Source organism: Myxine glutinosa, chromosome 1 (assembly GCF_964187855.1).
Source record: "Myxine glutinosa chromosome 1, kmMyxGlut1.1, whole genome shotgun sequence".
Taxonomy (NCBI): domain Eukaryota; kingdom Metazoa; phylum Chordata; class Myxini; order Myxiniformes; family Myxinidae; genus Myxine; species Myxine glutinosa.
In genome coordinates, this window is record NC_136261.1 from 12,816,572 (window position 1) to 12,832,070 (window position 15,499).

The 15,499-nt window shown below is 46.8% G+C and overlaps 2 protein-coding genes across 2 annotated transcripts in view; one reads left to right on the forward strand and one right to left on the reverse strand.

Annotated features, from left to right (window-relative positions):
• Positions 1–5,562: 5,562 nt before the first annotated feature.
• The window catches only part of LOC137417979 (uncharacterized), a 109,290-nt gene continuing 99,353 nt past the window's right edge, over positions 5,563–15,499 (reverse strand). The window contains exon 6 of the mRNA XM_078783314.1: positions 5,563–5,588. The gene's annotated coding sequence lies outside the window, so the exon portion shown is untranslated. The remainder of the gene's footprint in view (positions 5,589–15,499) is intronic.
• LOC137417978 (nucleolar complex protein 2 homolog) overlaps positions 8,311–15,499 on the forward strand; it is a 40,873-nt gene continuing 33,684 nt past the window's right edge. The window contains exons 1-2 of the mRNA XM_068103914.2: positions 8,311–8,528; positions 9,652–9,792. Coding sequence (XP_067960015.2) covers positions 8,512–8,528; positions 9,652–9,792 — 158 coding nt within the window. The 5' untranslated portion in view covers positions 8,311–8,511. The remainder of the gene's footprint in view (positions 8,529–9,651; positions 9,793–15,499) is intronic.

Below are 15,499 nucleotides of genomic sequence, written 5' to 3' on the forward strand. Positions count from 1 at the left end.
GGTTATTGGAAAGCTTGGGGTTGGTAGGTAGATGAGGAATGGGTTATTGGAAAGCTTGGTATTTGTCGGTAGCTGAGGAGACGTTTATTGGAAATTTTGGGATTGGTTGGTAGATGAGTGGTTTATTGGAAATCTTGGGATTGGTTGGTAGATGAATGGTTTATTGGAAATCTTGGGATTGGTAGGTAGATGAGTGGTTTATTGGAAATCTTTGGATTGGTAGGTAGATGAATGGTTTATTGGAAATCTTTGGATTGGTAGGTAGATGAATGGTTTATTGGAAATCTTGGGATTGGTAGGTAGATGAGTGGTTTGTTGGAAATCTTGGGATTGGTTGGTAGATGAGGAGTGGTTTATTGGAAAGCTTGTAGTTGGTAGGTAGATGAGGAATGGGTTTTTGGAAAGCTTGGTATTGGTAGGTAGCTGAGGAGTGGTTTATTGGAAATTTTGGGATTGGTAGGTAGTTGAGTGGTTTATTGGAAATCTTGGGATTGGTAAGTAGATGAGTGGTTTATTGGAAATCTTGGGATTGGTAGGTAGATGAGTAGTTTATTGGAAATCTTGGGATTGGTAGGTAGATGAGTGGTTTATTGGAAATCTTGGGATTGGTAGGTAGATGAGTGGTTTATTGGAAATCTTGGGATTGGTTGGGAGATGAAGAGTGGTTTATTGGAAAGCTTGGAGTTGGTAGGTGGATGAGGAATGGGTTATTGCAAAGCTTGGGGTTGGTAGACAGATAAAGAGTGGGTTCTTGGAAAGCTTGGAGTTGGTAGGTCGATGAGGAATGGGTTATTGGAAAGCTTGGGATTGGTAGGTAGATGATGAATGGGTTATTGGAAAGCTTGGTATTGGTAGGTAGCTGAGGAGTGGTTTGTTGGAAATTTTGGGATTGGTTGGTAGATGAGGAGTGGTTTATTGGAAAGCTTCAAGTTGGTAGTAGATGAGGAGTGGGTTATTGGAAAGCTTCAAGTTGGTAGGTAGATGAGGAGTGGGTTATTGGAAAGCTTCAAGTTGGTAGGTAGATGATGAATGGGTTATGGGAAAGCTTGGTATTGGTAGGTAGATGATGAATGGGTTATTGGAAAGTTTCAAGTTGGTAGGTAGATGATGAATGGGTTATTGGAAAGCTTGGGATTGGTTGGTAGATGAGGAGTGGGTTATTGGAAAGCTTCAAGTTGGTAGGTAGATGATGAATGGGTTATTTGAAAGCTTGGGATTGGTTGGTAGATGAGGAGTGGGTTATTGGAAAGTTTCAAGTTGGTAGGTAGATGAGTCGGTTATTGGAAAGCTTGGAGTTGGTAGGTAGATGAGGAATGGGTTATTGGAACGCTTGGTATTGGTAGGTAGCTGAGGAATGGGTTATTGGAAAGCTTGGGGTTGGTAGGTAGATGAGGAATGGGTTATTGGAAAGCTTGGTATTTGTCGGTAGCTGAGGAGACGTTTATTGGAAATTTTGGGATTGGTAGGTAGATGAGTGGTTTATTGGAAATCTTTGGATTGGTAGGTAGATGAATGGTTTATTGGAAATCTTGGGATTGGTAGGTAGATGAGTGGTTTATTGGAAATCTTTGGATTGGTAGGTAGATGAATGGTTTATTGGAAATCTTGGGATTGGTAGGTAGATGAGTGGTTTGTTGGAAATCTTGGGATTGGTTGGTAGATGAGGAGTGGTTTATTGGAAAGCTTGTAGTTGGTAGGTAGATGAGGAATGGGTTTTTGGAAAGCTTGGTATTGGTAGGTAGCTGAGGAGTGGTTTATTGGAAATTTTGGGATTGGTAGGTAGTTGAGTGGTTTATTGGAAATCTTGGGATTGGTAAGTAGATGAGTGGTTTATTGGAAATCTTGGGATTGGTAGGTAGATGAGTAGTTTATTGGAAATCTTGGGATTGGTAGGTAGATGAGTGGTTTATTGGAAATCTTGGGATTGGTAGGTAGATGAGTGGTTTATTGGAAATCTTGGGATTGGTTGGGAGATGAAGAGTGGTTTATTGGAAAGCTTGGAGTTGGTAGGTGGATGAGGAATGGGTTATTGCAAAGCTTGGGGTTGGTAGACAGATAAAGAGTGGGTTCTTGGAAAGCTTGGAGTTGGTAGGTCGATGAGGAATGGGTTATTGGAAAGCTTGGGATTGGTAGGTAGATGATGAATGGGTTATTGGAAAGCTTGGTATTGGTAGGTAGCTGAGGAGTGGTTTGTTGGAAATTTTGGGATTGGTTGGTAGATGAGGAGTGGTTTATTGGAAAGCTTCAAGTTGGTAGTAGATGAGGAGTGGGTTATTGGAAAGCTTCAAGTTGGTAGGTAGATGAGGAGTGGGTTATTGGAAAGCTTCAAGTTGGTAGGTAGATGATGAATGGGTTATGGGAAAGCTTGGTATTGGTAGGTAGATGATGAATGGGTTATTGGAAAGTTTCAAGTTGGTAGGTAGATGATGAATGGGTTATTGGAAAGCTTGGGATTGGTTGGTAGATGAGGAGTGGGTTATTGGAAAGCTTCAAGTTGGTAGGTAGATGATGAATGGGTTATTTGAAAGCTTGGGATTGGTTGGTAGATGAGGAGTGGGTTATTGGAAAGTTTCAAGTTGGTAGGTAGATGAGTCGGTTATTGGAAAGCTTGGAGTTGGTAGGTAGATGAGGAATGGGTTATTGGAAAGCTTGGGATTGGTTGGTAGATGAGGAGTGGGTTATTGGAAAGTTTCAAGTTGGTAGGTAGATGAGTCGGTTATTGGAAAGCTTGGAGTTGGTTGGTAGATGAGGAGTGGGTCATTTGAAAGTTTCAAGTTGGTAGGTAGATGAGTCGGTTATTGGAAAGCTTGGGATTGGTAAGTAGATGAGGAATGGGTTATTGGAAAGCTTGGAGTTGGTAAGTAGATGAGGAATGGGTTATTGGAAAGCTTAGGATTGGTAAGTAGATGAGGAATGGGTTATTGGAAAGCTTGGGGTTGGTAGGTAGATGAGGAATGGGTTATTGGAAAGCTTGGGGTTGGTAGGTAGATGAGGAATGGGTTGTCGGAAAAATCAGAGTCTACGACAGCGTTCTCCAACTGAGTTTAATCTGAATCAATCTCAGGCAGCATCGAGGAAGAGATCAGCAATCATCTATCTATAATTCCAGTAATCTCTGTGTGTCTGTGTGTCTGTGTGTCTGTGTGTCTGTGTGTCTGTGTGTTTGTCTGTGACCGCTGTTTCTCGACAACCACGGGTCCGATATACTTTAAACTTGCCAGGTATATTGCTGGGGACCCGAGGATGTGCCTTTTCAAGGTTTTAAATTAATCGGACAAGTACTTACCGAGCTATGTCCAAAAAACGCTTCAACCAATCAGAGAGCAGCGAGCTATCACGTGTGCCGAACGTGGCGATCAGACTCTACCTCGGACGGCACATTTGAGAGCGTATTCATTTATTTCACGTTGGAAAACTATGTTGCCGTTAAACTATGTTTTAAAACGAATTCAAACTGCGATTAAATTAAAACGATTCATCGTAACTGCGACGATTTGCGAACTTCCGGTCCGGCAGCCAATCACAGAACGCTTTGTTGCGTAGGCGTGGCCGATGTGAGAACGAGCGGAGCTGAGCGCGTTACGAGTACGGTTCGTAATTCGATTTCTTCCGGAGAAAATAATAATTTCTCGATTTCATATGCGCATTATTTCTCCCAATTCAGTCAGAGCGAAGGGCGGAAGCGAAGAGCGTTGTTTTTTTTGTTTACGGGCGTACGGGCGGGGTAGAGCGTACGGGTAGCGTTTTTTTTTTTTTTGGCAAGGAACGGGCACCCACGTACGGGCAATGCCCTAGTCTATCTATAATTCCAGTAATCTCTGTGTGTTTGTTTGTACGTTTGTTTGTCTGTGACCGCTGTTTCTCGACAACCACGGGTCCGATATACTTTAAACTTGCCAGGTATATTGCTGGGGACCCGAGGATGTGCCTTTTCAAGGTTTCATATTAATCGGACAATTACTTACCGAGCTATGTCCAAAAAACGATTCAACCAATCAGAGAGCAGCGAGCTATCGCGTGTGCCGAACGTGGCGGACACACTCTGCCTCGGATGGCACATTTGAGAGCGTATTCATTTATTTCACGTTTGCAAACTATGTTGGCGCTATGTTGGCGTTAAACGATGTTTTAAAACTAATAAAAACCATTTCATCTAAATAGAGGGGGGGGGGGGGGATTGTCACTGTACTCGCAAGCCGTTCGCCGTTCGCTTTGGCGTTGCGAATGGACCAACACATTTCATGGACCAAACCATTTCATGTAAAGCGTTCGCCGTTCGCTTTGGCGTTGCGAATGAACCAAAACATTTCATGAACCAAACCATTTCATGTAAATAGAGGGGGGGATATAATTTTAGATATAGATATAGTACGGGCATGCCCTAGTGGTGTCAATAACACGACGGGCATACGAGAAGGTGGTGATATGATATACAAGCAAACAAGCAACACGCAGTGGAATTCCACTTACCATTCCAAGTATGCATGGGAATGCCACAAGATAAATGTCATAGGACTGCCCTCCGCTCTCAGCGGACAAGTTCTTTTAATAGCCATGTAGTGGACAGAAGTTGTCATCGCACCTGGGGTTATAACTTGGATGACAATTTTACTACATGGGTTATTGGAAAGTTTGGGCTTGGTAGGTAGATGAGGAATGGGTTATTTGAAAGCTTGGGATTGGTACGTAGATGAGGAATGGGTTATTGGAAAGCTTGGGATTGGTAGGTAGATGAGTGGTTTATTGGAAATCTTGGGATTGGTAGGTAGATGAGGAGTGGTTTATTGGAAAGCTTGGGATTGGTAGGTGGACAAGGAGTGGGTTATTGGAAAGCTTGGAGTTGGTATGTAGATGAGTGGTTTATTGGAAAGCTTGGGGTTGGTAGGTAGATGAGTGGGTTATTGGAAAGCTTGGGATTGCTAGGTGGACACGGAGTGGTTTATTGGAAAGCTTGGGGTTGGTAGGTAGATGAGTGGGTTATTGGAAAGCTTGGGATTGCTAGGTGGACAAGGAGTGGGTTATTGGAAAGCTTGGGGTTGGTATGTGCATGAGGAGTGGTTTATTGGAAAGCTTGGGGTTGGTAGGTAGATGAGTGGGTTATTGGAGAGCTTGGAGTTGGTAGTTGGACAAGGAGTGGGTTATTGGAAAGCTTGGAGTTGGTAGGTGGACAAGGAGTGGGTTATTGGAAAGCTTGGAGTTGGTAGGTGGACAAGGAGTGGGTTATTGGAAAGCTTTGGGTTGGTAGGTAGATGAGGAGTTGGTTATTGGAAAGCTTGGATTTGGTAGGTAGACAAGGATTGGGTTATTCGAAAGCTTGGAGTTGGTAGGTTGACAAGGAGTGGTTTATTGGAAAGCTTGGGGTTGGTAGGTAGATGAGGAATGTGCTTGAAGAGAAACGATGATATGCATACCTCTCCACCTGGCATTACCAAGGTATGTGTGAAACAGAGCCAGCAACCCATCTGTGATGAAATCTTTAACTCGTACCTGATTGTGATTTCCTGTCATTTGGCAAAAGGGTTGTGTGGAAGTCCCAAAGCAGCAAATTTTCAGGATGTAGTTCACTGAAGTCCATGCCCTGATTGAGTCTGGAGAGGTCCCAATGAGACACCATGATGTGGGATATCAGAAGTAAATCTCAGACTTGGCGGAACCAGATTGGTGAAGGAGAGATGAACGACTTTATGATGGTTTTAATCACACCCCCAACACTCCCCCCAACTGCAGGTATTGCTAACAAAACGTAAAATTATCCAAAGTGGGGAAGCTGCCTAAGACCGCGGCACACAGTTACCTACTATTTTCGAAACACGCAGTGGGATCATCATATCGCCCACAACCTAAATACGAGGGATGATCAGTTTGTTTGTGGCCCAACCTACTTAGAGACATGGTAGGATGATGAAAGTTGTAGAGTATAAAGATCTAACCTTGCTATTATTGTATGTCTTGCCAATTCCATATTTCTTCTCACAGATGTTCCAGAGCATGGACTCAAAGTAGGAAACCCCCTTAAATTCAGTGAAAATGGAGACTTCCGAATATATGAATGAATGATCGTTTTTAAGGCCATTTTCCCCGGTTAGCCTTGCGGGCCCCATGACAATCATGGTTCCCTGTTTGAGGAAATGTTTTTATGGCCGGATGCCCTTCCTGATGCCAACCCTTAGTCGCCTCTTACGATGCGCAGGGATACGGTGTACCTATTCTAAACCAGGGTACACACCAGGATCACTTCCGAGCTATGATGAAATACCTGCACAAGAAAGCGCTTGCCTCGCAAACAAATACACACTGATATGGCAGTGGCATTCGGGGATGGTGATCCTTTATATTCCATAGTAAAGAACTGGCAGCTGGGTAGCTGAGTTTAAGTGTGGCAGGGAACAAGCACCGAAGATGAACACTGATTAGGTTGTCATGTTGAGGTGGCAATACCAGAAATGGTGGACCAGGTGCACGAGGTAGCACCGACGAGCATCCATCAGGTACATAGTTCAATCAATCCTCACCGACAAAAATTGGGCACGGCAAAGGTGTCAGCATGGTGGGTTCCCCGAATGCTGACAGTGGACGTGAAAGGAGCTTTTCTGGACATTTCCTGTGAGCTGCTTCACCGAGCTGTTAGCTCGACTTCCTCCAGCAGATTGTCACACTGGTTGAAACATGGATTTACCACTTTGGTCCTGAGATGACGCAACAGAGCATGCGGTGGAAATACGCAGGGTCCCCAGTCCCTCAAACCCATCGAAAATTCAAGAGGACATCATCAGCTGGAAAGGTTGTGGCCACTGTGTTTTGGGATTGTGACGGTATGATCATGGTACACTTCTAGAACAGGGAATACGATTAACGAGGACTATGATTCTGATGCACCGCAGCGGTTGTGTGATGGAATTGACCAAAAGAGGGAAACTGACCTGAGGTGTGCTACTTCTTCAGCCGAACACCTCACCACACAGCCCAACTTCCGGCGCTACTGGTGCTATCTGTGGGTATGAACTTCTGCCATATGTGGCATATACCCACCCTACTCACCAGATCTACCCCGTCCAACTCCTATTTGTTCCATCACTTCAAATACGCTCTGTGGGGGAACAGATATGAGAACGAGAACGACACTCAGTAGAGCGCATACCTCCACCAGGTTGAACAGTTTAAATGTTGTACCCCACTGATAGGCCAGATCTGGATCCAGACCTGAACCAATATCGAATGAAACTGGATCTGGACGTGAACCAAAATCTAACGGATCTGGATCCAGACCTGAACCAAAATCTAACGGATCTGGATCCAGACCTCAACCAAAATCTAACGGATCTGGATCCAGACCTGAACCAAAATGTAACGGATCTGGATCCAGACCTGAACCAAAATCTAACGGATCTGGATCCAGACCTCAACCAAAATCTAACGGATCTGGATCCAGACCTGAACCAAAATCTAAAGGATCTGGATCCAGACCTGAACCAAAATCTAACGGATCTGGATCCAGACCTGAACCAAAATCTAACGGATCTGGATCCAGACCTCAACCAAAATCTAACGGATCTGGATCCAGACCTGAACCAAAATGTAACGGATCTGGATCCAGACCTGAACCAAAATCTAACGGATCTGGATCCAGACCTGAACCAAAATCTAACGGATCTGGATCTGGACCTGAACCAAAATCTAAAGGATCTGGATTCAGACCTGAACCAAAATCTAACGGATCTGGATCCAGACCTGAACCAAAATCTAAAGGATCTGGATCCAGACCTGAACCAAAATCGAACGGATCTGGATCCAGACCTGAACCAAAATCTAAAGGATCTGGATCCAGACCTGAACCAAAATCTAACGGATCTGGATCCAGACCTGAACCAAAATGTAACGGATCTGGATCCGGACCTGAACCAAAATCTAAAGGATCTGGATCCAGACCTGAACCAAAATCTAACGGATCTGGATCCAGACCTGAACCAAAATCTAACGGATCTGGATCCAGACCTGAACCAAAATCTAACGGATCTGGATCCAGACCTGAACCAAAATCTAATCGGCTTGTTTTTGTTAGTTACCCAACTCATCCACCAAGTTTCGTCTTAATCCATCCACATGTTTTTTTCATTCTTGTCATTGACAAGAAAGTCGTTTCATGCTTGTCATTCAGCCAGTGAAGGACATATTATTTATTCCCGTTTCAAGTTATTATTTGCAGAATCAAACTCAAACTGGAGAAGACGTAAATACAGGAACAGTGATGCTGTCCATTTATTTTCTTTGTCGTTCGCTGCTTAACGCCATGTCAATATAGTTAGTGTCAGTGTCTTTTAGAAAAAAAAATTAAATCGATAAAGTGTTTGTATCGGCTTCTGTGTAGGAATTTTTTCCGTATCGTTTGTTGGTGTTATTGATGCCATCGATTTACATTTTGAAGCGCCGTCTGTAGAATCGAGAGTATTTTGGTAAGGAGGAAGAAGAAGTTACATACCGTGGATGCCGTAAGGATTCGCACGTGGATTTCACATGGCTCCCACCAAGCGGTGAGTGATCGCGATCCCGTGCGCTGTGGGCGTTTAGAACTATTGTGCACAACGGCCGAGTGGAGACTCGATGGTGTTTTAAAGGAAAGATCCTTTTGGAAAATGTCCGTGTATATATGACGAGGTTTATCCCGACGCTAGACTCGTGTCTCGGCCGCATTCTTCTTCTTCTTCTTCTTTTCTTCTTGTTCTTTTCCTGAACCGAATCCTCGATGTTTACATTGAACTTCCTGCTGCCGAAATTAAATCTGAGAATATAATTTCCTTTTCTACCTCTCCAAGATCGAGGCTCATGAAAGAGCAAGGTGACAGTCGGTGTGGGGTAACTGTTGACCATAATTGGAAACCTCCACGCATCCATGGCTGGCGGACCTCCTCTCTCGTCGTCGGCAACGTGTGGCCCTGAATGGGTTTCTCTCATCTCCTCTTCCTGTTCAGGCTGCAGTCCCCCCAGGCAGTGTTCTGGGCCCTGTGCTTTTTCCCCCAAGTCCTTCCTTGGCACAGCGAAATTCCAATCCAACTACAACTACAAGGCTTTCATCCACAACTTGGAGTACTGCTCCCCCCTCTAGACTGGCACCCCTGCCTCACACCCAGCTCAGCTTGTCGGCTTGGAAACTAAGGCCTTGAGGCTCACTGGAATATCCCACAATAACGCTGAGTCTATGGTCCAATCACTTTCCCATCACAGACAGGTCTGTTGTCTGTCTTCTCTCGTCTCCTTTCTGCTCTTTTGCACCCACAGCTCTTTTCTTGCCGCCCCCCCCCCCCCCCCCCCACACACACACACACACACACACACACACACACACACACACACACGGCACGTGTCATCCGTTTCTAACACATTTCTGGTGATATTCCCAATGTTCTGAATCGCTGCACACATCCACACATTTGTTCCTCTTCTCTCTCACCGCACCTGTGGACTCAATATCTCAATTTGTTAAGTTCCATCCCTTACAGAACATCCGGGGAGATTTGGGGTCATGGGGCATATTAAAATTGCCGATGGATTTATGGACATAATAAGTAGATGACCCTTGTGGGGAAATGTTTTTGTGTGTCATTTATTTTTCTATTCTAATTGTATTCCTTTTGTCACCCCCCTCCTCCCCCCAAGGTTAGCCGAACTCAGTGTGGAGGAATTCTTCGCTTTAGAAGGTTCATCAAATGATGAAGGGAGAGCAGACGGAGAAGATGTAATTCCAGGAAGTAGGCAAAGAATCCGTGCAATCTCCACAAAGAGATTGAAAAATGAGAGGTGAAAACATGTGCACATCTTTGATCTTGTATGTGTACTATAACAACATGTACACTATAACAACATGTACACTATAACAACATGTACACTATAACAACATGTACACTATAACAACATGTACACTATAACAACATGTACCCTCTTTTATGCCAGCACTTGATGTTGTTGCACATGTTTATTTGAGCATTTTGTATGTATACTATAACATGTACACTATAACAACATGTACCCTCTTTTATGCCAGCACTTGATGTTGTTGCACATGTTTATTTGAGCATTTTGTTTGTGTACTATAACATGTACACTATAACAACATGCACACTCTTTTATGCCAGCACTTGATGTTGTTGCACATGTTTATTTGAGCATTTTGTTTGCGAGTAAGAGATTTTGGTAAAGTCTGTGGTGTGGGTATAATATATTGTTACAGACGTGGCTTGGATGTTATTTACCGAGCGGTTTTATGGTATGACCACGTCTGCACAAGTTACCCGATTGTGCCCGAACGTTGACTAGTCGCGCGATGCTGGCTCAATAAGAAAAAGAAGACACCCGGCTGGATTACAATAACACAATACGACACCAATGTTTCAATTCTCAAGACCTCCGGAGGAGATTATATTCGTACGGAAAGGTCAGATTACAGGGGCTAGAGGTATAATCACAGAAAGACAGGCACTTAGACACACTCTTATATTAACCCCGGACAGACGACAGACAAACGGGACAACGGCTGACTCACACGGGGGTTGATGGCAGGAAAGCGGGTATCGATGGCTCCAGGTCCTCCTGGGCTCGGGGCAGGGTACAGTACGGTCCGGTCCGGTCCAAAGATGCGGGGAGGTATCGTCGCGCTGGGGGTGGCGGTGGCTTCTCTCTCCAAGCTGAGGCGCATCTGTCGTCACATCCGGCGCGGGGCCGCGTATATCCGGCGGGGAGTGACACGCCCTCGGCTCGTTAGCGCCGCCCCAGATGGAATCGGCACGTTGCTTCTCATTGGGTGCGTGGGGGGGTTACTGGCTCCGCCCCTGACGAGGAGCTGACAGCCAGCCCCTTCGGGGTAACGCCGTGGAGCGCATGGTCATGGCGGGTAACCGAGCCGGTGTGAGGACGCACACTCCCCGCCCCTCTGTTGTTGTAGTCGTAGTTGTAGTTGTAATTGTTGTTGTAGTTGTTGTTATTGTTGTTATTTGGGGAAGAAGATGGGAGGAGGTATGGGAAAGGTCCTAAACTCACTACTGATGCCATATAATCACATTCTGGTGCAACGAAGAGTCATAATTAATGGAAACGAGGCCTTAACTGACATAGAATAAGAATAACTAGGAAGATGTCCGAAAGTTGTCTACGTGTGGTGCGGTGGACCTGGGCACGACATTTAATGGGGGAATAAGGGGAAGGTCGGCTCTACTGATTGTTGTTTACATGCAATGGGACTAGGGAATGGGGGATTGGGGAAAGTTGGGGAGTATTGGAGAAAATAGGGGAATATTTACAAGCGGATATGGAGGCCAAATTCCATATTCGCAACATTGCACCCTTCTCTACCCTCGGGGCGTCCCGACCCGATAAATTTTTACCTACTTTAGTGTGGCACGCAATGTAGTTCCCTCTACTATTAACTCTACCCTGAGTGCGACAGTTTTACAGATATTCACAAATGAGTAAATATGTCCCCCTGCGACGTTGCACCCTTCTCCTCACAGAAACACACCCACAGGATAACCGAATCCGGAAAGAATTCTCAAACTAAACATACAGCCGGTAGGGAGCATTATTTACAAGATTACGCTGCTATTTACACTACGATCCAGGACCTGTTTTTGGAGGAACACATGCAGATGTTATGCATAGAGAGAGCGCGCTTGCCAGCATCGATACACCAACCCACGAGTGCTCTGTGGCCGACGGCCTTTAATAACGTGCAGAGCACCCTTTCCCAGCATCAAAAGCACCACCCCACCACCAATCGGTGCAGTCACCATTGTTCATTGGAATAAAAATAAATTCGACAACCCCTAACCCTGCAGGTGTCTCTTGCTCTTCTTGTGGTGCACTTGGTGTTAACTAAAAGTGGTTCACCTGTATGGCATAGGTGCCACGTTGACCCATAGGTCCATCCCCGGGTGGTGCTTGGCCGCAAACGAACTGCGGTCCATTGTGGGTGGCCACAAACATTGCGGTCCATATGGTGTATCGATCCCGGCAGCAAACAGCGAAAGTGCAGGCCCACAACTGCGCAGCCAGCACCTCTCTCTCCTCTCTCTCTACCCCAAAGCCAGATCCTCGGAGGTGGGAGACAAAAGAAGAACCAAGTGAGTAAGGTGGTAAGGGCGCAAAAGTGCACGCAATATAAGGTAATGCACACTGGGGGCACATGGGAACCAGGTGAGACAGGTACGTTCCTATCGTACGCCCCCCCCCACCAGGTAACCTACATGGCCCCTCCCTTACCCTTTACTGTATCCACACAACACAACACTACCCATAAACATCTACTTTACAAATCAACAAACATCCCTACTGTCTTCCCCGTTCCTCCCATATACCAAATTCGTCTTCTCTCCCTCCTAACCAATCAAATTTGCCATTTTCAACTCTCATCAAAATTTGCCATCTCCAACTCAACATCAAAATTTGCCATCACCAATTCATCATCAGTCCCTCCTAGGGAGGGAGAGATGGAATCACCCCAATGTCTCATCCACGTCGTGATGCGTCTCACAAATCCTCACAGCAATCTCATTTCCTGCACAAAACAAAGAAAACACAGGTGTGGAGTCATCATCATCACCACAGGTAAGTGGCTGCGTATGGTGCGACAGGTTCATCAATCCTAACTATCTCCTAAATGACTTTAACAACTTTACACTACCCGGGGTCTTTCTCCGGCCAAACCATTGGCCCTCTTACACTATGGGTTCTAAAAACCAATTCCCATTGGCCAAACTGTGGTGCTCTTCAATTTGGGGTCTCACTCCCCCGATTCATCTCCCGGTGCCCTCGTACAATTTCTGGGCTGCGACGTGTACCTCTCCCAGTGGGTCTACCCACCTGCACACCTCCACCACTGCAGTTGCCTCCGAGCTTACCTGCTCCTTACCCTAACCTAACTACCAGGGGAAGGCCCTCTGGCTCTCTCCCCACTCCGTGCCCTCTCTGGCACTGGGCTGCCCGATCCACACCCGGGATCCTCAGGCACCCACTCACAACTACCGGCTCCCAGAGCCCACCTGCGGCCTCACCTGGCCGACATCCTCACAGTGGTGGAGTGCCCAACCAACTACACACACTAACAGGCTACACGCCCAGCCATTTCCACAACACTAATGCACCCATTCACAACACCATTCTGCAACCGCACCACAAATGCCAATATCCAACCACAATTTACCTGCACCCTCTACCTAACACTTACACTACCCGCCCCGGGTGCTCGTGAAAGGGGTCCACTCTTCCCCCATCCACACCTTCGCACCATGCACACCACTCCGTACCACTCACTCCAACTCTCTCCACACACCTGTACCTGCACACCTGTGCTCTCACACCTGGTGCCACCTGCACCCTTCTCTCCCCAAGCGCATTCGCGCTGATCCACACACTCACTACTCATACACTGCTCCACACACCTGTCCAGTTGCACACCTGTGCAATCACACCTGTTCAATTCTCACAAACACGGCATCATCTCAGCTAACTACTCCCTTCTGAAACTTGCGCTTCCCAGTCGTCCCTTTAAACTATTGCGCTCCCTCGTCATTATCATCCATACTAATCTCCCTGCGTCCCCACTACAGGTATCAGTCACTAACTAATCTTAACGTTACCTAATGTCATCTTCTAGATCCCTACACACAATATCCTAACCCACCCGGGCTAGTTTTCACTGCCATACACCCCATAATCTATTGCTCCTTTGCCCCCCACATGGGAAGGATGGTGGATTTGCCATCCCACCACATCGGGGGTCTCTCACTACCAATTTCGCACATCAAATTTCAACAAATTAAAAATTTGCCAATCTGCCAATCACTGTACCATTACCAATCATCACTCTGCCAATCCTTTGCCAATCATCAAATTTTGTTTTTCTCTAATTTTGGGTCTAATACACTAACCTCATCACCCAGTCTACTCACTAATACCTCTTGGTGCGCCAATCCCTGTCCAAAGCCCGGCTTCGTAAAGCCAAGCAGTGGATGCTGGTTGTTTTGTGCCAGCGGCTGGATGCGTCCGGCACTCGGTGCAGGGACGGGGGCTTACCTGGGCCGAGATCCCACGCATCACCTCGGCGTGGAACCATCCAATGTCCCGATCTCGACCTGCCGGCACGTCTCAACAAAACGTGGTCGCCATGACGACCCTTTCTATCGGGCCGCCCGCTCCGCCTAGTGGAGCACGGACGCGGCCGTTCAAAGCGAGGCCCAGCACGCACCGAGGGCCCGATTCGGCTATAAGTCGTTCTCAACTCTACCCCATCTAACGTCGATGCTTCACCTGGACGCTTACACCCCGCAGCCCGTTCCTTGCTCACACATCCAGCCGTGCCCATGCTCCTCGTACCTTTCCTTACACACCCAGGTACACCCATTCCACTCACAGCCTTGGTCACACACCTGACCACCGAACACTTTGGCACACATTCGTTGGTCGCACACCTCACCAAAACACCTCTTCGCGCCCCCTCCTCAGTCACCTCCTCTGTGACAATCACAGGTGTGCTCTCATTCGCACACCCAACCACGTGCCTCACCACTAATTCCAGCGTGCATTCCCACTCACGCTCTACCATTCCAGGTGTGCATCCTTCCATCCCAGGTGTACATCCTCGCTCACCTGTCACAACTAACTCACTCTCCTTGTCACTCTCAATACTCTCACCACCACTCTTGACAACGCACTCACCCTTACTCTTGACAGCGCACTCTTTCCTCATGCACCTGTCCGTTACACACCTTTCTCGCGCACACTCTCCCGTTACACCCTCTGTAACACTCACCACAGGTGTGCATTCTTCCTTACTTCTGACAGCGCACTCTTTCCTCATGCACCTGTCCGTTACACACCTCTCTCGCGCACACCCTTGCGCACACTCTCCCGTCACACCCTCTGTAACACTTACCACACCGCGCTTCCATGTGCTCCCTCGCACACGCGCTACGACCGACTCACTCTCGCCAGCACCCTCACTCCTTGGCACACACTTTTTCCTCACACACCCCAGAGTCGGACTTTCTTGCACACCTCCTTTTTCGCACACCAGACCTGTCGCACACTTCACCAACGGCCTCTCACGAACACCCGGGTCTATCTCGACCCCCAAGCTTCTTAAATCCCCTGGCGCATCATACGCACGACCATATTGGTCACCACTTACACCGGGTCCTCTTCCTCTTCGCTTCTCCTCCATCACCTGCGAATCCCTCATCCGGTTAATGAGCACATCATCACGATCCAAACACAGACTTTGGACCAATTCTTTTATCTCCTCTTTTATCTCTTTCTTATCCCCTCTCCGTCGCTTCTTAATTTCGCTCATCCCTTCTTCCACTTCTTCTAATTTGTGCTTCACCTCTTTTATTCCCCGGTACGTCTCCTCAAGCTCATCCTCTAAGGCTACCTTGACCGTTTCCAGGTGCGTCCTCACCTGCCGGTCCTTCGTCTCCATTACCTCTATCACCTCGTCCAACCTCGTTGTCAGTCC